The 26,267-nt window shown below is 35.9% G+C and overlaps 1 protein-coding gene across 2 annotated transcripts in view; it reads left to right on the forward strand.

The window, feature by feature from the left end:
• The window catches only part of LOC150090512 (ATP-dependent RNA helicase DDX42), a 369,985-nt gene that overhangs the window by 23,845 nt on the left and 319,873 nt on the right, over positions 1 to 26,267 (forward strand). For both annotated transcript variants that reach the window (XM_090371284.1, XM_090371279.1), the window contains exons 2-4: positions 215 to 487; positions 11,500 to 11,653; positions 23,727 to 23,770. In XM_090371284.1, the coding sequence (XP_090227410.1) occupies positions 237 to 487; positions 11,500 to 11,653; positions 23,727 to 23,770 (449 nt within the window). In that variant the 5' untranslated portion in view covers positions 215 to 236. The remainder of the gene's footprint in view (positions 1 to 214; positions 488 to 11,499; positions 11,654 to 23,726; positions 23,771 to 26,267) is intronic.

The raw sequence follows: 26,267 nt of genomic DNA on the forward strand, positions 1-26,267 counted from the left end.
AAAATATAAAATTAGGGAGTTTTTTTATGGCAGATGTTGCATAAGCCTTGTTTCTTTGCATAATTTTGTTAATGCCAATATTAATATTTAAGAGATGATAAATTTTGACTACTGTAAAAACCAATGTTCTTATTAGAAAATACAGTGTAAGTTTTTTTTATTTTGTAATTAGTTTATATTCTAATAATTATTTTATTTTTTGACCATCTTATAGATTCATATCATACTTGTTAATCATGTTTCACAAGGGAGGTGATGGCCGACCGAGGGGTTTTGGATTTGGTGGTTTCTCTCTAGGTAGTGGTGGTGGTGGCGGCAGCAGCAGTAGCAGAAAATCTGAATCTGATTTGAATGACACTTCCTTAAAAGCTGTTCCACCTCCTCCTATGGTTAATAAACATGGCTATACAGGTCTTCAAGCTATTAGTCAGAATGCATTAGATGCGACTTATGGAATTCCTCGCAAACGACCAAAGAGTGAAGAAGAGTAAGTATGTTTAATTTTTGCTATTATTGAAGTGTAATTGTATGTCTTGTTTGTGTGTGCGCACACATGCACATTTATGTATACACAGAATAACATGGACTCTGCCAAAAGATGAGGGATCCCTTAATATTCTTATTTGAGCTTGTTGTTGTGCACACATGTTGTGTTCAAGATATTTTGGCAGCCTCTGTGATGCATTGTGAAAAAGATGTAATGTGGGTACCGGAACTTACTTTTGCTCTGTGTTATATTTCATTTTATTTTATATATTTTATTTTTTATTTTTGTTTCATTATCAATTTTTTTTTTGTTTATAATATTTCTAAAGAGCAATACTGTTTTTATCCATATGATAAAATAAAACTTATTGAACCCATTATTTCTGTAATCTCCACATCAGTACAAATCATATGTGCAATTATGTTGCTAAAGGATAGCTACATCTGTCTTTCCTGTAGAATGACTAAGGGATAGGCAGAAGACTGCCTGCCCTGTCCAGGAAAATTCAAATTTATGCTGGTTCAAAGCATTGATTTTACATAGCACATGGTTGAGCAGTCTTGTATCATAGATTGGGGCTGACTCTCAAAGAAATTGCTGTTGTTCTTAACATATCTGCATGATCAAAAAAATATTTGAGTCATTGATATCTTGTTCCTCCTGTGTATATTCAAATGTTCATTCATTACAGTGCATCTTCCAACTAAAATTTCAAATTTCCATAAATTATTTCTATGTTGGCTATCACTGTTTGTGACATCTGCACATGCTGTTTGCATCGGTTGATGCTGAATGTAGCTGCTTTGCTGAACATCACACCCCTTATAGAATTGCACTTGGACTCTTCTGTTTACTGAATCCTGACTACACGATTGTAGCGATGTAAACAGATCAGATGGAGAGTTTTCTTTTTAATTGTACAAAGTTTAACATTAATGTGCCACTTGATCACCAATATTTTATCATTACCATGCAGGGAAATCAGAATGCAGTGCATCAGTTGCACACTTGAATATTAGCATTAGTAGAGGCATTTGATGCAAGAAAGCAAGCTTATGCAGCATCAGCCAAACAAAAAAAAAAACCACTTCCACTTCACCCTTCTGTTCATTCGAAATACCTGTCCAGCTGAGCCTTAAACTTATTTAGGCTGTCAACTTCCACGAAAAGGGATGGAAGTCTGTTCCACCCACGAACCACCCGCTGGCTAAAGGCAAATTTCCGCACGTCTATCCTACATCTGTCTTTCCTCAATTTGAATTTATGCCCTCTCAGGTGATTATTCTGAGCAAGAGGAAGAATCCCATCAGCATTCAGCATGCTCAAATCATTCAAGGCTTTATACACCTCTATCAGATCACCTCGCTGGTGCCTAGTCTCCAGACACTGTAATTTGCAAAACTTAAGCCTTTCAAAGAGCACCCCTTTGTTCCATTCACTAATCTTGTTGCCCTTCTCTGTACTCGTTCCAGCAGCTCTACATCCTTCTTGAAATTAGGCCTCCAGACCTGTATACAGTACTCTAGGTGTGTGGCCTGACCATTGCCTTATACAAGGGAATAATCACCTCCTTATCCCTGCTAGAAAAATTCCTATTTATCATTGACAATACACCATGAGCTACTCTTGCAGCCAGTCTGCACTGCTCAGAGAACTTCATATCTGCCTACACAACCACCACCAGGTCCCTTTCATTCTCTACCACTGTCAATGTAGTACCACAGAGTTGATACGTTGCTCTGGGGTTGCTGTTTCCCATATGTAGTACTTTACATTTGTCAATGTTAAACTTCATTTGCCACTTCTAGGCCATCTGCTCAACCTTTCTAGATCCCGTTGCAACAGCATAGTGTCAGTAGTGTCCTTGACAACCCTGCCAACCTTAATTGGACATTAAGCTTGAAATACCATCATCAATATAATTTATAAATACAGAAAACAATAATGGACCCAACACTGAAACCTGAGGGACTCCTAATAATATTAGTCCACAATGAGCAGTGTCCATTGATTACCACTCTCTGTCTTCTCCCCCTCAACCACTCCCTTTATCCATAGCAGCAATTTGCCTCCAATGCCACACTGCTCCAATTTGTGCAGCAGTCTTCCATGTGCAACAGTATCAAAAGCCTTTCTAAGATCCAAGTATATAATATCAAAGTTATTCCCTGCATCCAGTTCTTTTGTGACTGCATCATAGTATCCAATCAAATTGGTCAGGCAAGACTTCCCCTTAACAAAACCATGCTGTGTCTGAGCTATAACTGAAGTCTTGTCTAGATGATCCTGCAGTGCCTTTAACCAGTGCCTCCATTAATTTTCCTGGAACAGAAGTTAAACTCAGTATAATTATGTCTCAGTAGAAGTTAAACAAGTATAATTACTTGTGTCAACCTTTGATCCTCCTTTGTGAATTGGGGTCACATTTGCACATCTCCAGTCCATGGGTCCTTCCTCTGAGTCCAAGGAAGCTCTCATAATTATGGCTAAGGGTTTGCTTACTTCCTTTGCTGCCTCCTTAAATATAACTGGATAGATCCCATCCACCCCAGGTGCCTTTCTTGTGTTTATCTTCAACAATTTCTCCTCCACTTTACTCTTAGTTATTACAAGATTCTCTAGCTTACTGCCAGAGTTGAATTCACCTAATGCATTCCCCTCGCTGAATAACTCCATGTGTGAATGTCGATGCAAAATATTCATTTAGTTTGTTAGCTACCTGAGCAGGATCATCAACAGTTGACCCATCGATATCAAGTGGACCAATCTGATTCATCCCCTTCCTTCTAGAGTTTACATAAGTAAAGAACTCTTTGCTGTTTTTCTTTGCATTCCTTGCCAAAGATTTCTCGTAATCTGCCTTCGCCTGCCTAACCTCCTTTGTAACTTGGTTACAGATCAACTTGTATCTATCACAGGCTTCTGTGTCACGTGTTAATTTGTATGTATCCCATGCATTTTTCTTCTTTGCCATATGTTTAATAATTTATCTGACATCCATTTAGGCCTAAACCTTGAACAATATTTCTTAGTTGGTATGTAAAGCCTAGTAACTTCCACGATAAGTTCTTTGAATTTGCTCTTGGTAACATCATCAGTTGGTCCCACTGTATAGAATTTAAATACTGTCTCAGTCCATCGTAGTCGCCTTTACGAAAGCAATAACCCTTCCCTTTACCCCTAATGGTAGTTACCTCTTTGAGTAAATCCCACTTCAGCCCACTGATCACTGCCACCTAGTGGTTCATTTATCTGCAGATTCTTAATGCATGAAGAATCACTACTGATAATCAAATCAAGAGTATTACTCCCTCTAGTTGCCTCCCAAACATGCTGATGTAGAAAACAATCATCCAATAAATCCACAAAAGCCTTGCTAGTGTGTGAGTGACCAGCCCCCAAATTCCAGTCAATATCTGGGAAATTAAAATCTCCCATTATAAGACTCTCTGATTTACTGGCCCACTCTATTTCCCCGTACAGTTTCTTATTATACTCATCAGAGTCATTAGGCCTATAGCACACTCCTACTCTCAATTTTGATCTCCCAGTGCTTATGTCACACTAAACTGACTCAACACTGCACTGTCCAGTGATGTCGACTGGCTTCACTTCCTTGTATTTTATGTATTTCTTAACTAATAGCATAGCCCCTCCTCCCTTCCTATCCTGTCTATCCTTTCTGTAGACACTGTACTCCCCAAATTCCAGTTCTGTATTCCTTATATCTGTGTGACACCATGTCTCTGAAATCCCAACAATATCTGCCTTTGATGTTTTAAGCAATACCTCAAATTCATCAGATTTATTCACTAAACTCCTAGCATTGGTGTACACGCAAGTATACATGTACCTATTCTTTTCCTTAACTACCCTAACACAACCCATGTGTTAACTTGTACCCCAAAGATTCCCAGCAGTCTCTGAAATATCCTGCATCTTATTTTCCAGGCTGCTGCTCATTCCAATAGAAGCTGTGCAAGAGTTACCAACAGCAAATTCAAAATGGGAAGCATTCAAAGAACTTATCTTGGAAGCTACTAGGCTTTACATACCAACTAAGAAATATTGTTCAAGGTTTAGGCCAAAATGGATGTCAGATGAACTAATGAGGCATATAGCAGAGAAGAAAAATGCATGGGATACTTACAAATTAACACATGACACAGAAGCCTATGATAGATACAAGTTGATATGCAACCAAGTTACAAAGGAGGTTAGGCAGGCGAAGGCAGATTACGAGAAATCCTTGGCAAGGGATGCAAAGAAAAACAGCAAAGAGTTCTTTACTTATGTAAACTCTAGAAGGAAGGGGATGAATCAGATTGGTCCACTTGATATTGATGGGTCAACTGTTGATGATCCTGCTCAGGTAGCTAACAAACTAAATGAATATTTTGCATCGACATTCACACATGAGGAGTTATTCAGCAAGGGGAATGCCAGAGGTGTATTGAACTCTAGCAGTCAGCTACAGAATCTTGAAATAACTGGGAGTAAAGTGGAGGAGAAACTGTTGAAGATAAACACAAGAAAGGCACCCAGGGTGGATGGGATCTATCCAGTTATATTAAAGGAGGCAGCAAAGGAAGTAAGCAAACCCTTAGCCATAATTATGAGAGCTTCCTTGGACTCAGGGGAGGTACCCATAGACTGGAAATGTGCAAATGTGACCCCAATTCACAAAGGAGGATCAAAGGCTGACACAAGTAATTATAGACCTGTGAGCTTAACTTCTGTTCCAGGAAAATTAATGGAGGCACTGGTTAAAGAAGCACTGCAGGATCATTTAGACAAGATTTCAGTTATAGCTCAGACACAGCATGGTTTTGTTAAGGGGAAGTCTTGCCTGACCAACTTGATTGGATATTATGATGCAGTCACAAAAGAACTGGATGCAGGGAATAACTTTGATATTATATACTTGGATCTTAGAAAGGCTTTTGATACTGTTGCACATGGAAGACTGCTACACAAATTGGAGCAGTGTGACATTGGAGGCAAATTGCTGCTATGGATAAAGGGGTGGTTGAGGGGGAGAAGACAGAGAGTGGTAATCAATGGACACTGCTCATCGTGGACTAATGTTATTAGTGGAGTCCCTCTGGGCTCAGTGTTGGGTCCATTATTGTTTTCTGTATTTATAAATGATATTGATGATGGTATATCAAGCTTAATGTCCAAGTTTGCAGATGATACAAAGGTTGGCAGGGTTGTCAAGGACACTACTGACACTATGCTGCTGCAACAGGATCTGGAAAGGTTGAGCAGATGGGCTGAGAGGTGGCAAATGAAGTTTAACATTGACAAATGTAAAGTACTACACATGGGAAACAGCAACCCCAGAGCAACGTATCAACTCTGTGGTACTACACTGACAGTGGTAGAGAATGAAAGGGACTTGGGGGTGATTGTGCAGGCAGATATGAAGTTCTCTGAGCAGTGCAGACGGGCTGCAAGAGTAGCTCATGGAGTATTGTCAATGATATACAGGAATTTTTCCAGCAGGGATAAGGAGGTGATTATTCCATTGTATAAGGCAATGGTCAGCCACACCTAGAGTACTGTATACAGGTCTGGAGGACTCATTTCAAGAAGGATGTAGAGCTGCTGGAACGAGTACAGAGAAGGGCAACAAGATTAGTGAATGGAACAAAGGGGTGCTCTTACGAAGAAAGGCTTAAGTTTTGCAAATTACAGTGTCTGGAGACTAGGCACCAGCGAGGTGATCTGATAGAGGTGTATAAAGCCTTGAATGGTTTAAGCATGCTCAATGCTGATGGGATTCTTCCTCTAGCTCAGAAAAATCACCTGAGAGGGCATAAATTCAAATTGAGGAAAGACAGATGTAGGATAGACGTGCGGAAATTTGCCTTTAGCCAGCGGGTGGTTGGTTGGTGGAACAGACTGCCATCCTTTGTGGTGGAGGTTGATAGCCTAAATAAGTTTAAGGCTCAGCTGGACAGGTATTTTGAACGAACAGAGGGGTGAAGTGGAAGTGGGTTTTTTTTGTGTTTTTTTTTTTTTTTTTGGCTGATGCTGCATAAGCTTGCTTTCTTGCATCAAATGCCTCTACTAATGCTAATGCTAATTACTTTCACCTCTGCCAGTGGCTACTCTTAATCTATTAGTCCTTGTATCCCCCCAATCTAGTAGTTTTCCGACCTGCCTAAGACTGCCTTGATAGCATCAGCAAACATTCTTGCACCCTTTCTATTTAAGTGTATCCCATCCCTGTAGAAGCAGTCTCTCCTGTTAACAAGTACAGACCAGGCTGAAAAAAATTCTACCCCTTGAGCCTTGCACAATCTTTCCAGGGCCGAATTGATCGACAGGGCTCTCATCATATACTCCCTCCTATCGTGTCTTTGTCAGAATTGCAGACACTTTCAAATTCAACCCTTATTCATGGCTTTTTTTCAACAGTGACCTGTACTTGTTAAGTAATTCCGCCGGTCTCCTACTCTTAATATCATTAAAAATAAAAAGATACTGTACACCTTTTTTTAATGAAATAAACATATAAATTTAAAAAAAGTAATAAGTTTATGCAACTTAAATCCAATTTACGTGGCACCCCTGGAATGTTGTTACGGCACCCTGGTTGAAAACCACTGACTTAGTGGTACTTGGAAAACTTATCTGACCACGTGTTCCACATATCGAGAAGTTGGGCTGATGAACAGTGAACAGATCAAGGGGTATTCCCAAATTCCCAAATTTAGTGGATTAGGAGAGAGAAAGTATCCACTGAAAAGCAATCGTAGGTTTTACTAGAGGAGGTGTCTACCTTTAATGGCATCACAATTACTTCGGTGACACAATTATACCGCAGGAATAGATACAGTCAGTGCTTTTTTTGGATGGATTGGTGTACGGGCACCTTATTAACAGTGACGTGTGACATTTGGATGCAGCACGTTTCGAAATTTGTATTATTCAATAAATTTTTTTTCACATTCAAATAAGTTTCACATGTTCAAATAAATACTATTCAAATAAGCTTATAGTTATTTAACTAAATTTGCACATTTCACTGTCTGTTGTTGAGATATTTGCTATTTAAAACTTTATAATCATTTTTTTGAATTTCCCTTGGTAATTACATTTAAAATAGTTTCCGTTGAGCAAGGAAATTTTTCATATAACGAATGGATTAGGAGAGACCATAAATGCGAACACTATTCACGTTTCTGGCCTTGAGGCAATTAGTGTTGCTGGTAAGCACGAATTAAGAGAGATAAAGTGATTACCATTCTGCAACTTAGTGGTACTTGTAAAACTTATCTGACCACCTGTCCCACATACTGAGAAGTCAGGTTAGTGAACAGTGGCAGATCAAGGGGTATTCCCAAATTCTCTAACAGGGCCCTACTGTAAGTGCCCTGTTAGGGAATTAGGGAGAATGATTTAGAGGATTAGGAGAGAGAAAGTATCCGTTGGAAAGCGGTCATAGTTTACTAGAAGAGGTGGCCATCTTTAATAACATCGGTGCCATGAGTTGGAATTCGAAAATTTTTCCATACTGCAAATAAGTGATGTGATGAACACTTTCTTGAACAATACTTGAAGACTTCATACGTGAAATGCAAAAAAAGAAGGGACTGTCCTCATAATTGTATGTTATCTGAATTGAGAATGTTATGATTAGTAAAGATCTGTGCACATTGATATTGTCTCTTTAGTATTTAAATAAGACTCATTCATTAAAACTGTCTTTAATGAAGATTTTTGAATTTTAACCAGAATAATAAGAACATTATAATTACAGCTTGGAAATTACAATGTTTACCTTATAATTATCAAACATGGGTATTTATTTTCAAACTTTAACCACATTCGAGAAATTTCATTTAACTTTTAATTTCTCCTTAGAATTTAAAAATTAATCTTATTGAAATGAATTCCAAAATGTTATAATTTTACGTAATATTCCCGTTTAGGGTACCTTCCCGTAATGGTCATAGACCTCAGTTCGAATCCCACTAAATGAAATTATTTTTATGAAAAAAATGTGGCGCAATCCAGTAGCAAAATAAAAAAAAAAAAATAAATAAATAATGGAGTCTGGCCTGCGCAAAGGATCATGGGAAATTCAAAGAAATTATCAGTCTGGCCTGCGCAAGGATTATGGGAAGCAGCCATCGGAAAACAATATCGTAGCACAGAGCTGAGAGTCACATGGCTGTGCAAAGGGTCATGAAAATAAGCCATTGTCTGCAAAAACACACCTGAGTTCCTTGGTCTATTGATGCCACCTGCTCAATAGGCTTGTGTGATACAGGTGTGCTGCCGCGTGGTGACAGTGCGATTAAAATTGGTTCAAATCACCAGTACCCCTACTTTGTTTTAGAGAGCCAGTTAAAAATTTACCAGCACACCTCTGGACACATGTAAAGATTGCTTTACAAATAGGTATGCTTATAAAGTATATTAGAATTAGTTAAATTCTGTTATTAATCATAATATATTTTGCTTTTAAATTTTTTCCATTTGAATATGATTGAAATATGGGAGGTAAAATAGTAAGGTATAAGGTTTAAATCAGGTAAATTAATCTTTGATTATAGTAAGATGTATAACTTTAAAATTTTATTGTGATTGAATTAATTACAATATCATAATGCAGTTTTTAAATAGCATATGTTGTTAACACTGAGTTTTTTTTTTAACCAGTGTTTACCAAAGGAAGTCAACCAGATAGTTCAATAAGAACAATTGCTATAAGGGACACATTTGTCCATCCTGAAACAAGTCCCAGAACTTATTACGAAAAGGAGATATTACTTCTCATGTAGAACCATATAGTTCTACATATCTGACATAATAAATAGACAATAGACAGTTAATGTAATTGTCATGTATTTTCATGTGTAATTTGGCTGGTAATCTAAAATTGAAATTTGATTAAATTTAAAAAATATGGCATGTTACACAAGCTCAGAAGCTCTGGAATGATGAGAATTAATGGAATTCTTATGATTGTTGGTCCTATCAAGTAGGGTGCATTGAGTTGATCCCTCATATGGGGAGATACCCACACACACACACACTCCATGTTTGTACCACATTACCCTTATATTTTAATTAATTTAAAAAAATTTCAAAATATTCCGAAAGATCCATTTTCAACAGCTCAATTTTCAACCCTTTCATGCTGTAACCTTAATTCCTTATAACTTTGTAAAAGGGCATAACTTAATACCTTGTAACTCTCGATAATGATTATGGCATGTTGAGCAAGCGCGGAGGCTCTGGAATGACCAGTATTAACAGAATTTTTATAATTGTTGGTCCTACTAAGTAGGATGCATCAGGCTTACCCCGATAACGAGGGGATACAATCCAAGTACTCCATGATGCTTTTATATAAAGGAGCTATCATGTAATAATGTTCTAATTTGAAAGAGACACATTTATCCATCCCCATCTACTTTTACAAAAATAAAGGGGAGGTAATACAGGGTGTTCGGAAAGTCGCTGTGCACTTTTCTAATCATATTGTTTATATTTCAGATTTTGATCCCATATTAAAGGAATGTTATGGAGACCGCATTATTTTGACAGACGTGTGGCCCCCACGCTCACAGATCTAAATCCACCAGACTTTTATCTACGGTGAGCAGCCAAATCTGCAGTGTATTGAACTTGTCTGCGCATGCTGGATGACTTGAAAGCAGTGATAACAGCATTCATTCAGTCTATTTCAAGCGTACAACTGATAGCAGTGTTTAGAAACAAAATAAGAAGGATCCAAGCCTATATTGATGCTAAGTGGGTCACTTTCAACATTGTTTATAATTGTCATTCATATTTACCTCCTGTATTCTATATTGAAACACGTCTGTTAATAAATATATAAGTGCACAGTGACTTTCCGAACACCCTGTACAGTTTTGCATGTTTGACATGATAAATACACGATGAACATTAACAGAACTTTCATATATTTTCCACAAAGATTCCTAAGTTTTGTATTGTATCAAAGAGTTTTGTATCATTTAACTTTGTAAATTTTTCTTCTGAATATTAAAACCAACACTCTCTTCTTTCAAAACCATTGAAAAGTTTTCATTAAGCTCAGCTTTATATGCAACAGAGAAAGTACCAACCAAGGAATTACTAATAACATGTATTTGACATTATTTTATCTAGGCTGGTGGCACCATGTTGGCTACTTGACAACATGGTGCCATTCTGTTTCTCCCCACCCACAAGCAGAGGAAACGGGAATATTAGTAAATTCAGTCTGCAGTCCAAGTAAAATTACAGTGACATTAAAATCATCATGTAACTGCATGACAGCAATGTTCCATACATTTGACTGCATTTAATAGCTACAACGTAGCCTCAGGTTCCTTCCATTCCAATAAAATGGGCTATGGGTATTGAAGACTTTGTTTCTGTTGTGTAATAAAATGGTTTTTATACTTGCATCAAACAAATAAGTGAATAGCTACCAGTCTTTACCTTTGTATTGAAATCCCATTTCTTCCTTTAATCTCTTTATATGTTCAACTTGGAAGCTGCCAATGCACCATAAAAAATCAAACAACAAACCAACCTCTTTATAAAAGATAAACTGCAGCCATTATCAATTCACTGCAGGATGAAAGCCTCCTCAACAATTCATGTTGAGGAAAATGGACCATAATCTGCCACGCTGGTCCAGTGCGGGTTGGCAGATCGACAGTATTTAGCAGTCAGGGGCTTTGAACCCCAGTCTACTCAAAGAGGCTGTGCTACTGCACTCCCGCTCCTGACTACTTGGCTATGGAGGCCTAACCTCTTTTTATGTGGGAATGAACACATGCACAAACACACAGACTGAGGGAATCCCACATAACATAAAATGTTGAACAGAAATTTTTTATTTCTTTTTTTTAAATACTTTTGGTTTATTACAATTAATAATTTAATGAGACTGTGAGCATAAATTTTTATCATAAATCTGCTAAATGGCACTACTTTAAATAGACCAAATTAATTTGTATTTATAAATATTTATGCAGGTATTTTGAACAAGATGATGATGATGATGGCAATGGCAGTAATTTGGCTTATATTCCTGCTCCTGGAAGTCCCACTTTAGAGAACAGAAATTTCGCCCAAAATAATTCAGATAGTGAAGAAGATCCCTTGGATGCTTATATGGCAGGAATAGAGGTATGTAACTTCTTTTTATATTTAAATAAGTAAGAATAATATATCTCACTCTGTATGGTAAAATAGTTTTTTTAATGATATCTAAGTGAACATTAAAGATCATATTACACTGACAATCCAAGTGCTATTCCATGTGTTTTTATTATTATTATTATTATTATTATTATTATTAAGGATAAATATAAATTACTGGAAGCATAACACTTTACTGCAGAAATTATACAGATAAAATGTATTAAAATTTCTAGTTTAACTGCTCAGTGGAACTTGTACTTATACATCTAAAATTTCAGACTTAGATAACAAGATCAAACTATTCAAATTTGGAAGACTTAAATGATCATGCATTATCAGTTGTCCTGACAATTATCCTCAAAATGAGATTTAACTAAGGTGAAAGCATTAATGTGGGTCTCCCACAGGGAGGCATCCTCTCACTACTCCTGTGTTCCAATTCATTGTCAGTAGACTTTACTTCATAACCTCTTCTGACAATGTCAAGATATTCTATTAATCCATCCATAGGACTTAACATTAATCAAATGTTAGCCACATTTCTCTTTTTCAACTTGTCATTCAACCAAAAGAAATCAAAGCACGTCTCATGAAAGAAATCCCCTTATACTCTTCCTCCACTAACAACAGTGTCATCATTCAACGCATCACAATCTTGTAATCTGGTTTGAGTCAATATTGCTTTTCCATCACCATGGAGATTTTCTGCTGAAAGGGTCAACCTGGCTTTGTTGGAAAACAAACTCAGCTCTGCTACGTATGTGGTATGTATCCGTTTCATGGTGGTTCCAAAGCACCAACTAAAATCCACTTTTTGTTGCAGTGTGATGAAATTTCTATGCCAAGCCATTCATGCATGTGGTATTTCTGTGAAGTGTGTGCAGGTTCTGTTCTATGGCTGGCCACTTATGCAAACAAGAAAGCTGATTTGTGGTGAGTTTCAGTGATACCCTGTCTTGGTAAAAAAACACAGTGTGTAAAAAAAAAGAAATAATAATAAATAACTAGGGGGCTTTGCCTCCTGCTCGCTTTGCTTGCCAACCCCTGCTGATGTAGACTCGAATGAGAAAATGTTCAAGTCTACATCAGTCCTTTTCACTCTTTTAGTGTATTCCATCAACGCTTCACCGTCGTCATAAATGTACATTTGGCCAAATTGTGGAAAGTCTCTAATGGGTATTAAACTTGTTGTTCCTTTCACCAGGCATCTCCTTGTATTCGCATTGTATAAGGGACTCTGCCACCACCACCACCTTGAAAGTCTGTGTTTTCGGCATTAATAGACGCAAAGGCATAAAGATTGTTGTAGACTCGGAAGTGTCTCCCTTTTTCCGTGTTGTCAAACAACAAATTCTTTAAAGTGTCTGGATAGGTATCTGCCATCGGCAAACTACCTTTTCTCCGTGACAACATGAATGTGCAGCTCTTCCGAGTTCACTATGAAAAGATAATCTGCCACATTGTTGACATTCATCTACCATATCACCACATCACAATATGATACTTTAGTGGTTTCTTCATTATCAGTGTCTTCTGATCTGACATTACGTCTGAACTATTTAACAGTTGACTGAGTTTCAGCCTGTTTTCGTCCGTATTAGCTATACGCTTCCTGTAGCATTGATTTTCCACTTGCTCCATCATCATTGAATTTGTTCTATGATTAATTTGTAACCTTTAGGCATGATTCTCTCTATATTTCCATGAAGATTCATGATGGCATCATTTTCTCTCAGAATTGGTGATTGCCAATCTAGGTCGCATTGTGGTAATTACTACGTTAGTACTTATAATTAGCAAATCAAACATCATGGATTCCAGACACACTGGTCGAAATGCACTGATCGATATCTAATCTTGAAGTGACCTATGTAATGCATGAGCAATATTGTTGCATCCAAAAGAGCAGAACTAAAATATTTACAAATATACAAAGTACATCGGGTCCCTTCATCGTGTATTAGACAGTGAACCCATATGCACGAGGTTGGTGAATGTTATGGAGGCAGTTATGGCTTGAATAAGTGACGTAATTCCCCCCCCTTCTTCCATGGCTCGAATAAATATCCCTAGGAGGAAAGCTTTTTTAATGTATAGAGAGTGATATATCCTATGCTTTCAAGGGCCCAATTTGACAGCAACAGTAATCCTGCATCAGCAGCACTGATGCCAGCAAAATCCTGGTAAATTGGGGGACAGGATTGCCCAGTGAAAAAAAAATAAAATAAATAAATTTAAATTCTACACTACCAAAAGTGGTACTAGCAAGTGTTGGAGCCCAGAAGGTAATCATATCCAGGTAGTAAGCCTCATAAGAAGTCATATAGTAGTAGAGGCATGAGATACAAGAAAGCAAGCTTATGTAGCATAAGCCAAAAAAAAAAAAAAAAAAAAAAATTCACACACTTCATTCCCTCTAAAATTTTGTCCAGTTCCTCCTTGAATTTATTTAAGCTATCAACTTCCACAACAGATGGCAGTTTGTTCCAGTAATCAACTACTGGCTGGCTAAAGGCAAATTTTTGCACATCTATTCTACAACTGTCTTTCCTCAATTTGAATTTGTCCCCTCAGGTTTGTAATCTGAGTCTGAGCAAGAGGAAGAATCCCATCAGAATAGAGCCAGCTCAACCCATTCAGGGCATTATACACGTCAATCAGATCACCTTGGAGGTGCCTAGTCTCTAGATGCTGCAATTTCCTAAAATGAGGATTCCAAACCTGTATGCAGCACTCAAGGCGTGGCCTGACCATTGCCTTATACCAGCGTTTCCCCAAGCTTTTTTAGTCACTGAACACTTTTTTTCTCACAACATAATCACGGAACACTGATGAAACATAAATTTAGCGGGAGCCAAAGAACTGTTTGCTAATATTTTATTACATATGATGTACTGTGCATCAGGAGCATCTTTATTTCCAACACATGTAAAGCTGAAATTCAAATAACTGTCATTAAACTTTCGTTTTGGTCTTTTATTAGTTGGTTCCTGTTTTTTCACTTCAGATTTTTGGGGAACAAAAGGCTGCGATTGTTCATCACTTTGAAGTGTGACAGTATTGTGTTTGTTTTCATCAACCACAGTTGCACTACTGGAAGTACTCTGCTTCTCGTTTTAAAGTTCCTTTTTTTAATCAACAAATCCATGGTCACATATATTAACATGAGTGTTCCGGTTACGTTCCTGAGAAATGTCGCGAATACCGAAAACGTGAATACTGAGTTACGGCTCCCATAGTAATAAAGGGGTTCCGTTCCAAAGTATGAAATATATAAAAAAATTAGTCTAAAATTTTGTCTATGTGTGTATTATATGTACCTTCATAATATGACTATGTACATAGACAGTACATGGTGAAATGCAAGCATATGGCATCGAAATGAAAATAAGAAACAATTTAATATTAAATGTAATATTTATTAGAAATTTCAAACAAATCTTTCAAACCAGCACCTTTGCTAGCAAAAAAACTTATCCCGCCAGTGTTATTACCAGTTTCGCTAAAGTGTTGATAAAGGTGTTTTGCCTTTTCACGAATGATGAGTGAACTTAACGGAATTTTATTTTGAGTTTGGTCTTCTATCCACAGATTTAAAGCCTTTTCCATTTTTTCCAATTTAACATCGCGAGTTACAGAGCAAATTTTTGAAGCAATTAGCGCGTTTTCACGGACACTACGGCGGATTTTTTCTTCCGATTTCTTGATTGATTGTACCGTTGACTCATTGATTTTATAATGTTTTGCCACTGAGGAGACACTTTCACCATTAGAAATTTTGTCTAATAACTCAATTTTATTCGCTAATATCATCACCTTCTTTGATATTTTCACATTTCCCTTGTTATTCGTAGCCATATTTTTGTTGGATTAGAAAGAACTTGTCCACAATAAAGTTTCTTCCATTAACACACTCGAAAAAGTCTGTTTTACACTGTAAAACGGTAGATTTATCACTTTTGTAAGCATATAAATTTATTCAATTTATAAATTGATAAATTTATTCAATTCATAAGCATATAAATTAAAAGCAAACGACGAAACCTTCCATGACAAGTGCATAACACATACTGAATAAGGATTAGCGAGAAACATCCACGCTCGCGATTTTGTCACCCCTCTCCCCCCACCCACTGAGCGCTGTTTTGATCAGGAAAAATAATTTTAGCCACGCCCATGTTTTTTTATGGCGGAAAATGTTCACGGCGCTTTAAAATTCACATTTTTTTAAGTTTCATTTTATATTAAATCAGCGACCGCGAATACAGATACCGCGAATAGCGGGGGTTTACTGTATACCGAAATAGTCATACTGATAATTGTCAAAAAAAATTTATACAAGGAAGTGAATTTAGTTATGATATCGGTTCGATTCCCCGTCCCTCAACTCCCGTACTCCTGGCTAAATCGCATACGAATGGCATATTAGATCATTACATTGCTACTTTTTCTTAGATGTCATTACCTCTACACCTGAGTGGTCAGGAGCGGGAGTGCAGTAGCACACGCTCTTTGAGTGGACAGGAGTTCAAGCCCCTGACTGCTAAATACGGTCGATCTCCCAACCCTCACTGGACCAGTGTGACAGATTATGGTCCATTTCCCTCAGCATGAATTGTTGAGGAGGCTTCCATCATGCAGTGGGTTGATAATGGCTGCAGTTTTTTTTTTTTTTTTTTACCTCTACACATATTTCTCTATGAAAAGCCTGCCAAAATAAAGTGTTCCACGGCCTATCTGATTATTAGTCTATGCCGGTATATTATATTAAAAAAAAAAGTTAAAAATTATAATGATACAAAAGTGGTGTACGCTACAAATTTGCAACATTTATTTATTTTATTTTCTTTTTTTAATTATTAATTATGATTTTTCACAAACATTTGTTCACTTCTCATGGAACACAGTTTGGGAAACGCTGCCTTATACAAAGGGATAATCACCTCCTTTTCCCTACTAGAAAAATACCTGTATATCATTAACAAAATACCACTGACCTACTCTGGCAGCCTGTCTGCACTGTTCACATCTGAAGTTCACACTTCATATCTGACTGTGCAATTGCTCCCAAATCTTTTTCATTTTCTACAACTCTAAGTGGTAGTACCTTGTAGTACCACACAATTGGTACGTTTCTATGGGGTTACTTCTACCCATATACAGTACTTTGCATTTGTCAGCATTAAATTTCAGTTGCCACTGCTCAGCCAATTTGCCCAACTTTTCTAGATCCTGTTGCAGTAGCACACTGCCATTACTGTCTTTAACAACCCTGCCAACCTTTGTATCATCTGCAAACTTGGGCATTAAGCTTGATGTACCTTCATCAATATCATTGATAAGTATACACAACATTGGGCCCAACACCGAACCCTGGGTGACTTCACTAATAACATTAGTCCACGAAGAGCAGCATCCATTGATTACTACTCTCTGTCTTCTCCTACTGAATCACCCTTTTATCCACTATAGCAACTTTCCCTTAATACCATACTGCTCCAGTTTGTAGTCTTCCATGTGCAACAGTATCAAAAGCTTTCCTGAAATTCAAGTATATGATATCAAAATTATTTTTTGTATACAGTTCCTTTGTAATCACATCATAGTATCCAATCAAATTTGTCAGAGAAGACTTTCCCTTAACAGACCTATGCTGTATCTGAACCATAACTGCAGTCTTGTCTAGATGATCCTGCAGTGCTTCTTTAACCAATGACTCCATTATTTTCCCCAGAACAGAAGTTAACTAACAGCATAACCCCCTCCTCCCTTCCTGTGCTGTCTGTCCTTTCTGTACACATTGTAATCCCCAAATACCAATTCTGATATTGATGTTATCTATTATTTTACTTTGGAAATTTAAGATTATGATAAATTCTTCTGTACCGATTTTATTATGTGGGTTTTTAAGATTGAATTTATAGATATTGTCTATTATGTGAAAGAGTTGTTTGGACTCTAAGTTGAATGTGTGTATGTACCTGTGTAGTGCTCTTAGTACACTGTGTTTGGTGCTGAAAAGTAAGTTATGTATATATTGTACCTCTATGTTATTTTTGTTGCAATCTTTAAGGGTTGCATCAAAATTGCCTAAATTTGGCTTATTTTTACTGTTAGTTTTCTTAGATTTTTTAGAACTTTTATAATGTTTGTTGTAGAATTTAATTTTATTGAATTTTTGTCATATATACAACATTCTGCTATGTTATTAGTAATAATTTTATTGTTGAATTTATTATTCAGACCATATAGGTATAAGGTTTTTAATTTCAACATAAATAATTCTTGCTTAGGTCTAATGTCGGTGCTATTAATGTGTGCTAGTATAGATATGTATATATTGGTGAAGCTATGTGTTTGAAAGGGCATATATTCTATTATTCGTTTCATATTATTACTGTCTGTATTTGTAGTTGTTGATGTCTGATCTGTGCAGATTTAGTCTGAGATGTAGTTTATTACTCGTTTGTCCAACATATTTTATATTACAAGTTCTGCATGTTATTAGGTATGCAGGTGACCCCCCCGCTTAATGCTGATAATTCGTTCCGGAAAAACGGAGTGCTAAGTGAATCCATGTTAAGCGAGCGTCGTATTCCCATAAGGTAACATAAGTATTTGTGAGTTTGCGGTCGGCCATAGAATATTTCCTAATCAATAAATGGAGGTGAAAAGATGCATGAATGTCCGTCAAAATATTTAATATTCAAATATTTGTACATATAAAATATTCTGCATTACACACGTATATAATTATGTGTTAACTACTTATGTATCAAAATTAAACTTAAAATTCCAATTAAAATCATGAATTTAATTGATCTAAATTGATTTTAATTGATTTAATTTAACTGATGAACTTAATCATGAAAAATGTGTCGATTTTTGGTTGTGCTTTGGCCCTCTTCCTGGTAAACTAAAAGGGGTTTTAATTTTAAATCCCCCGCAACGTTACTACCCAACAATAATGTCAACTGAACCTTCGCTGCTTTGAAGCCTGGCATGTTTTTTTCTTCTTTCAATATGAAACTTCTTTTAGGCATTCGTTTCCAAAAAAGTCCTGCTTCCTCTATGTTAAAAACTTGTTGAGAAGTACATAACACATAATACCCCCCCCCCTCTTCAATAATTTTAACAAGCTCTTTTTTTGAAAGTTTTGGCTCCTTGATCTGCACTTGCGGCTTCTCCCTGGATTTTAAATCTATTCAACCAACAGCCTTACTAGTTTTAAATGGTTCCACATTTTTTTTTTTTTTTTTTAAGATGAGTTTTCTTCAGATCATATAGGCTAATCTCTTTCTCTGTTTTTTTTTTATAATATTTAACTTAACTGAATTCTGCATTGGATATTATTTTCAATAAAATTAGTTAATCTCTCCATTTCAATCCTAATAGCTGGCCTAGCCCTAGTTGCTTGCAGTAGAACAGCTGTCTTTCCTGTTGCTAAAATTAATTCTTTATTTTTTTATAATTGTTCTTACAGTTAAACTTGCCAGTCCTAAATTATGGCACACATCTGCTTGCCGTTGACCGGAATTGATCCGCTTCGAAACGTCTAATTTAATTTTCAAATTCAGTCTTTTTCTTACATTTGTTGTCTTCGTACTGTGTCTAGACGTTGCTTTTTCATTCTTATCCGCCATTATTAACTCTTCGAAAATGTAACTGTGTTGGTTGCATTAATTATGATACAGTGTATCATAATTAATGCAATAAATTGTCCATAATTAATCAAGTAAATTGTCCATTACGCACGATGTCTAATACTGTAATGAGTGATGACTAGACTTCGGATAAATGCATATAATGCAAATATTATGATCAATATACTTGATAATTTTTTAAAATGTTGATTTTGGAACTATGTAACAAGTCACTGTACTGCAATTAAATTAACATGCGAGAAAATTTCATTGAACGTGGGAAAATTTCTCGTCGATGTGGGAAACGTTTTAATGCTGTTTTGCTGTTCATTTTCAAACTATTGACTTAATCAAATGAAACGATTTTGTTAAATATGCCAAAAATGCAATCTGTAAAAGAGCGTTATAGTGATTTGTGACAGCGTTATAGTTAGATACGGGTTATAATATAAGATCAGCGTAAAGCAAACCGCGTTATAATGAGGGCCTGCTGTATAACATTACTGGATTTACAAAAGGTAGAATCTGTAGCATTATTTGTTATATGTTGCGGGTGCATGCAAGGACATGTTAACCATAGTTTATTTTTACAGGTATTGTATTTAAGGCTGTAGTGCCAATGTTTATCCAAGTTAGAAAGCATTAGATGCTGTTGTGCTCTGTCCTGTGTGTGCAAATTGTGTATGTATAGAGCGATAGTCATGTTGCGGGATACTGTACTGAGCATGATTATTCGGGGTCAAATTTAGACTACTCTGCCCACGTGGTATGTATTCATTGTCTTGTGGCTCCATTTATAAAAAATACAAAAATATATCGAAAAACAAATAACTAAGATGAAGTAATGAAGAGTGTAGACTGTAATTTCAAACGTAGGTAGCAGAACCGCAAAAATATTGAAGAATATATAAAGCATATATAAGCATTTCCAGCTGGCATTAGCACGGCCTAGACAATGCTTAGGATAATAATAAAAGAATAATAGTACAGGTCGGCCATCACTAATCCGGCCACTGCTAATTTGGACCTAATTTCCACGAACGTAATTTCAAATTTCCTAGGTCTACGCACTGACCTGCTGCCACTGTTTTAGTGGCATTGGTTGCAGCATCAGCTGTTGGCACGAACTCGTAAACACTGGCAAGCCATTCCCACTTGTTTTTTCTGCATTTATTATTATTATAACCTGCTCACATTTAGCCCCAGCCATGGTCCCAATGCATGAAGGAAGTGCCTCTCATGGTGTAAAGTGCAAACACCATACATTGTCCGTAACAGATAAAGTTTGAACTTCCGAAAAAACTTACAGCGGTGTGGCCTGTGAGAAGTTTAATTCTGCCTGATTGTTGTTGTTGTTATTTGGTTTTTAGGAGAATTAGCAACTAAAGCCATATTGCTCTGGCGATATGCGGTGGTCATTCCATGACCTTTCCGCATCCTCCGTATTTGGTGGTCACGGGCTCGAACCCCGGTCTAATCAAGAAGCGTGTGCTACGCACTGCCCACCTGGCACCGTGCTTAATTGTAAATTCCAGCAATTTCTCTCAGTTCCTCTTATTTTAGTAATTTTCTTTTAGCGATTCCTTTTAAATTTTTTTTTTTTTTTTTACAACACACCTGTACAAACTTGCGGAAAAACACAACATGATGGATAATGTGGCACGCTAACGAATGTTTTCACAAAATCTCTAACAATCATGACAAACTTATTACGACGTTTTAGAGTTTATTTTATAGCAATTAGTTTTATTGCAGCGCTCATTGCACGTGCAGTAAACTACCCACAAACGATCTTCATGTGTATGCTGTAATAGCGTCACACGTATGCGGCCGACACGGCTTCTCAAGAAATAAAGTAACCTACTGGGCCACGTCGGCCACATATATGCGACATTACAATATTTATTTTAGAATTATTAATCAAATTATTTGCTAAATATTTTTTGTCCCCCCGAGGAATTTTTTTTTTAAACTGGCTTGGCAGTTGACGTGTTAAAGGTGGGAAGAGGTGGTTAGCTGTTGGGTAAACTGTATGTGCTAAAATAATCACCGGTGATCTGACACTCCACAGGTGTCCCAACGCTGCCGGATTAGTGACGGTCGATCTGTATTAAGAAGCTAAGTATAATCATAGAGGGTGGAGGTAACAACATATCTTCGCTACCACTTCTGCAAAACCTTCAACATCGGCAAACAAAAAAAAAACTATGTGACATCAATATAGGCATAATCAGCAGTAATTGATGACAAAACCCATATACACCAAGTTTGTAAATAGTGTATATACAATACACTAGGACCAAATACGGAGGATGCGGAAAGGTCAGGGAATGACCACCACATATCCTGGAGCAATATGCCCTTAGTTGCTAATGCTCCTAAAAACCAAACAACAACAATACACTAGGCCTCTGTGGTGTCTTACAGCTTAGAAAACCTGTACCCACCAATTGGCCTAACAGTGTATTAACCATGTACAGTATATAATTTAATTTTTATTTAATTATTTATCTATCATATTTTTCTCACTCACACAACTGACCTTAAATACATGTACTCACTCCCAGACCTTCGTTCAGGGTCCTAACTATAAGAACGGATTTTGCAACCCTGAACTACCTGATCCCAACTACTTACCTCTACTTCATTCACCTTTCTGCTTTACTCGTCCCTACTACTTATGTCCTGTGAGCCATTAGTTTATTGAATGCAATATCCGGGATACCGCCTTCTTACTTTACCCAATCTATTTTTTGCCTTAACAAAGTTTAGCTGCTTTTCACTGCTACTTTGTAAGCTGTTATATCTCTCAACTATGCTGGGCAGTCTGGGCACCATGTATTTAACTGCGTTCATCACCACATACTGCATTTCAATTTATACCTCCAACTAGCCTACAGACACTATACCATGCAATTTTTTATTTATTTTTTTCCTCACACCATTTTCTAATGCCAGGCACCACTAGCGTATCTATACATAAATATACTGGCACGTCATCATCTTGGTCATTTGGTCATTTTCAGTCTTACAAGGTAGGTTCCTTTCTTCTTGCCTATTCCTACATTCCGATATCATTACTTCAGTTTTTCAGTTCTTTTTACTTGCTTCTGTAAGGGCATCCATGATCTGTATGCCCTACATAATATAATTACATATATTGGTTCAATTTATTAGACCTTATTCTTGCCGCAAAATTTCAAAATTTGTTCTTAACACATGTACAGCACATGTGCACCATAGCATACAGAACATGTTGGAAACAGAAGCAAGAACTTTGCCCTCTTTCTCATAATTTCAGTGGATGGCCTCTGATGAAGACACTGCAATGTAGTCTTGATTTGGTCACCTTTTCATTTCTTATTTTAATTTCTTGCCAACTATCTGTCTGTCTCTTTTTCATATCTTACCTGGTCACCTAATCCTACCATATATTGCTACATTCCTTATCCATTTTGTCGAATTCACTTCTGGTGTATACCGTAGATTCAATAGGATTAAACAAAAATCTTCTTCACACTTTCTATGTACTATATATATATATATATACATTATGGCTGTAGGGTACGTTTTGCTAATGCAGTCTCCATAATCAATGTTATCTTCCTTTTTCTACTGTTACTCTCCACCCTCTATGATTACTTAGCTTCTTAATACTATTACTGTTTTATTATATATATATATTGTGAGGAAGGTTATAGTATTATAATCATGTATACATACATGTCTTATCATTATATATCCACAATTTGGGTGACTTCATCATATAAAATGCATTGTATGCATCATGAGGACTATGTAGAATTTTAAATTAGTATTCTAAATTCTGTTATTTTTTATAGTTTATATGATTGGTTATTTAATTCAAATTGGTTATTCCACCTCAAAATTGATTTTGACATGGTTTAAGTTCATCATCACAGAAGTAGAGATCCCCTTATTGCTGTTTTACTTTCAATTTGGGTGGTTGACCCCCAGACGAAGTCACCCAAATTGTGGGTATGCAGTGATAAGACACGTATATTTTCCTTCTATGTATATATATATACTATGCATTTTCCGTAGATTCATCTCAGTATATATATTGTAATATGATTATAATACCTTCTTCACGATATATTAACATATACAACACATTATGGACACAGTGTATCCATTGCCACTGCATTAGCACTAGTCCATAAATACAGTATATAAATGCAGTACATTAAAGTCAGTGTATTAATGATTAATATATATATATATATATATATGTGTGTATTTTATATGAGGTACATGTGAAATATTATTCATTTATATCTGATTTTAATACATTATAAATTGTAACCACTTAAAATTTGAATTTTTTAGAATTACTTTTAATTGTTATACATGTGTATATAATTTTGAAAATTTAATTGCATAATTGATTCTAGAAAGAAGTGCAGAAGGAAAAAGAGAAACCTGAAAAGAATCCGAAGTAAGTTTTTAATGTATAGTTAAAAATGAACTTGACACTTCTTCCCACCAGAAGCCAATGAGTGACATAAACTGACACAACAAAATGTCAATAATTAAATTGTGAGCATTTCATAATGTTATCAAGTACATTATGAAACTGTCACTGATGTATTTGAAGAATAAAGTTCTGTGGCTATTTGTTTTCACTTGTGATACTTTTTGATTATCATATAGTGTTGCAGTAGTCATAAGAAAAATATTGTGGCATGCAGTGGATGTTTTGGTGGTTATTGCCATCTTGTATTTCATATAGTAGCACAGCTACCAATTTAAAAAAAAAAATGACATTTTTCAGTGTCAATTTATGTGGATTATTAATTTATAAAATTAATTCATTCACTGGAACATGGAAAGGTGGTTCAAAAAAAGTTTGTAGAATGATTATAAAAAAATGCAGCTTTTGATGAAAGGTTTTTTTTTTTTTTTTTTCAATGTTTAACATAGTCTTCCTGAATTGTATGCACTTTTCCCAGTGGTACTCAGGTTTTTTTTTTACACTGTATAAAAAAAAAAGTCAATCTGCAATCAGTCTTTCATGCACATTATATCTCATCTGAGTGAAACTGTTTTCACAGAGTCCTCGTTAAGTTTTATAAAGAGGAAATCACTAGATAGATTTAGAGAATACGGGAACTCGTTATCAAGTATAGTGCAATCTCAATATAATGCACCGTTTTATACTGTTGGTATGATCATGTCCCGCAAAATGAATTATGAAAAAAAAAAAAAAAAGTAGTAGTGTTCAAAGAACTAGTGATTTCATATTGGAAACTGGAAATTTTCAGGAACAATGATTTCATACTGTACATTCTATTACCGTATTTCCAAGAGGGGAAATTAGCAAAAAATTGGCTGTACAGGGGGTCCCCTGGTATTTGAGTATTCATTATCCAAGTCCCTGCAGTTACGAGGATTTGAAAATTGAAGAATTAAAGAAAGCTCTTGAGAAAATTAACCAAGTGCTGAATATTTTTGTGCAAAGTTTCTATGATACAATTTTATCTGAAAAAGATACAGCAAAAAAAAAAAAAAAACACAAAAAACCCACTCTGGGTTCATTCTTTATTTGAAAAACTTAAAAAATAGTGTAACTTCAATTAACTTTACTTAACCTTACATTGTTCAACATATTATAATAAAAAAATCTAATAAAATAATTGTCTAATTTTTCAGTTCCTTCAATTCATTTTTTACTATGTACAAATACATAATACACATTACTAATATTTGGTCCCCGTTTTACGTGGAATTTTCTGGAACCAATTATCCTCGAATAACGAGGACCCCTTTATATTCTCTTCAGTATATTCAGCATTCAGTTGCAGATTAATTATTGTAAACAACTGGATTAATTGGAGACTAATTACTATAGAAACCCAGTTTCTCCCTTATCTAGAAATAAAAAAAAATAAAAAAAATAAGTAGAACACTAATTGCAAGCAGTTACCTCTGGAGGGGAATATGGCAACCATTCCTCAGATGCATTACATTAGTTACAAGTAAATTTTTGTAAGCAGCAGCACATGACATCCTTTATTCGACTAGAAGTTACACTTAGGAAAGCAAAAACTGTTACGGGCTAAACTAGACAAAAATATGCATGAACTGACAAGGGATTTATAGAGAAATCATGTAATTTCACTTTGTCACTATGATAGGTCAGACAGATTGGGTTTGATTTAGTTTTCTTAAAACACAGTAAGTTCTAGGGCATCAGAAATAAATACACGGCAAAATTAGTAAATCAATAGGATTGAAGTAATGGCCATCAAAAGAAAAAAAATTATACAGTTGAAGAAAAATTAAAGATTATCAAAAGAGTTAAGAGCAGCAAAACAAAATGCAGTATATTTCGTAAGTGTTTGTAAAAGAATAAGAGAAGTTTACCTCAATATGATATGTAGAACACTTCTGTATGATACTCTCCAGAAATTAAAAAGAAAAAAATCGAAAATCTTACAGTACAGTAAGATATAATTAGATATTCGAGACTATTAATTGCAGACGGTTTCTGCAATTAATAGTCTCAAATAATTGCATTGGACACTTAAGTATTTTAGCTTCTTTAAATAAAAAAGTATGTTTTTCATTAATGGCATGAAAAGCTATTTCTGACGCTGCTGAGTAAGAAGCACGAACTGAGGCCGCGTGTTGATTAACACGAAAATTGAAAGGAAACCGCGTAGAACTCTGATAAGACGAGTTGCAACCACTGCACGAAATGTATACTAAGTCATTTATTTGTGTTGCAAACGAGGAAAGGACTGAGCGATTGTTCAGTATAGTGTGTAATTTCCATATTGGCCTGGCTACAATTTTAAATTTGGTATCTTTAAAGAATTTGTTAAGTTGTTTGTGCCACTGTTCAACATATGGTACAGAAATAAAGTATTTTTTGATATTACTATTGTTGGTTGGTGTATTTTTTTATATTCTATCCTTAGCTTGTACCCTAA

This window comes from Mastigoproctus giganteus, chromosome 1, assembly GCF_048544385.1.
Source record: "Mastigoproctus giganteus isolate SK-2022 chromosome 1, ASM4854438v1, whole genome shotgun sequence".
Classification (NCBI taxonomy): Eukaryota; Metazoa; Arthropoda; class Arachnida; order Uropygi; family Thelyphonidae; genus Mastigoproctus; species Mastigoproctus giganteus.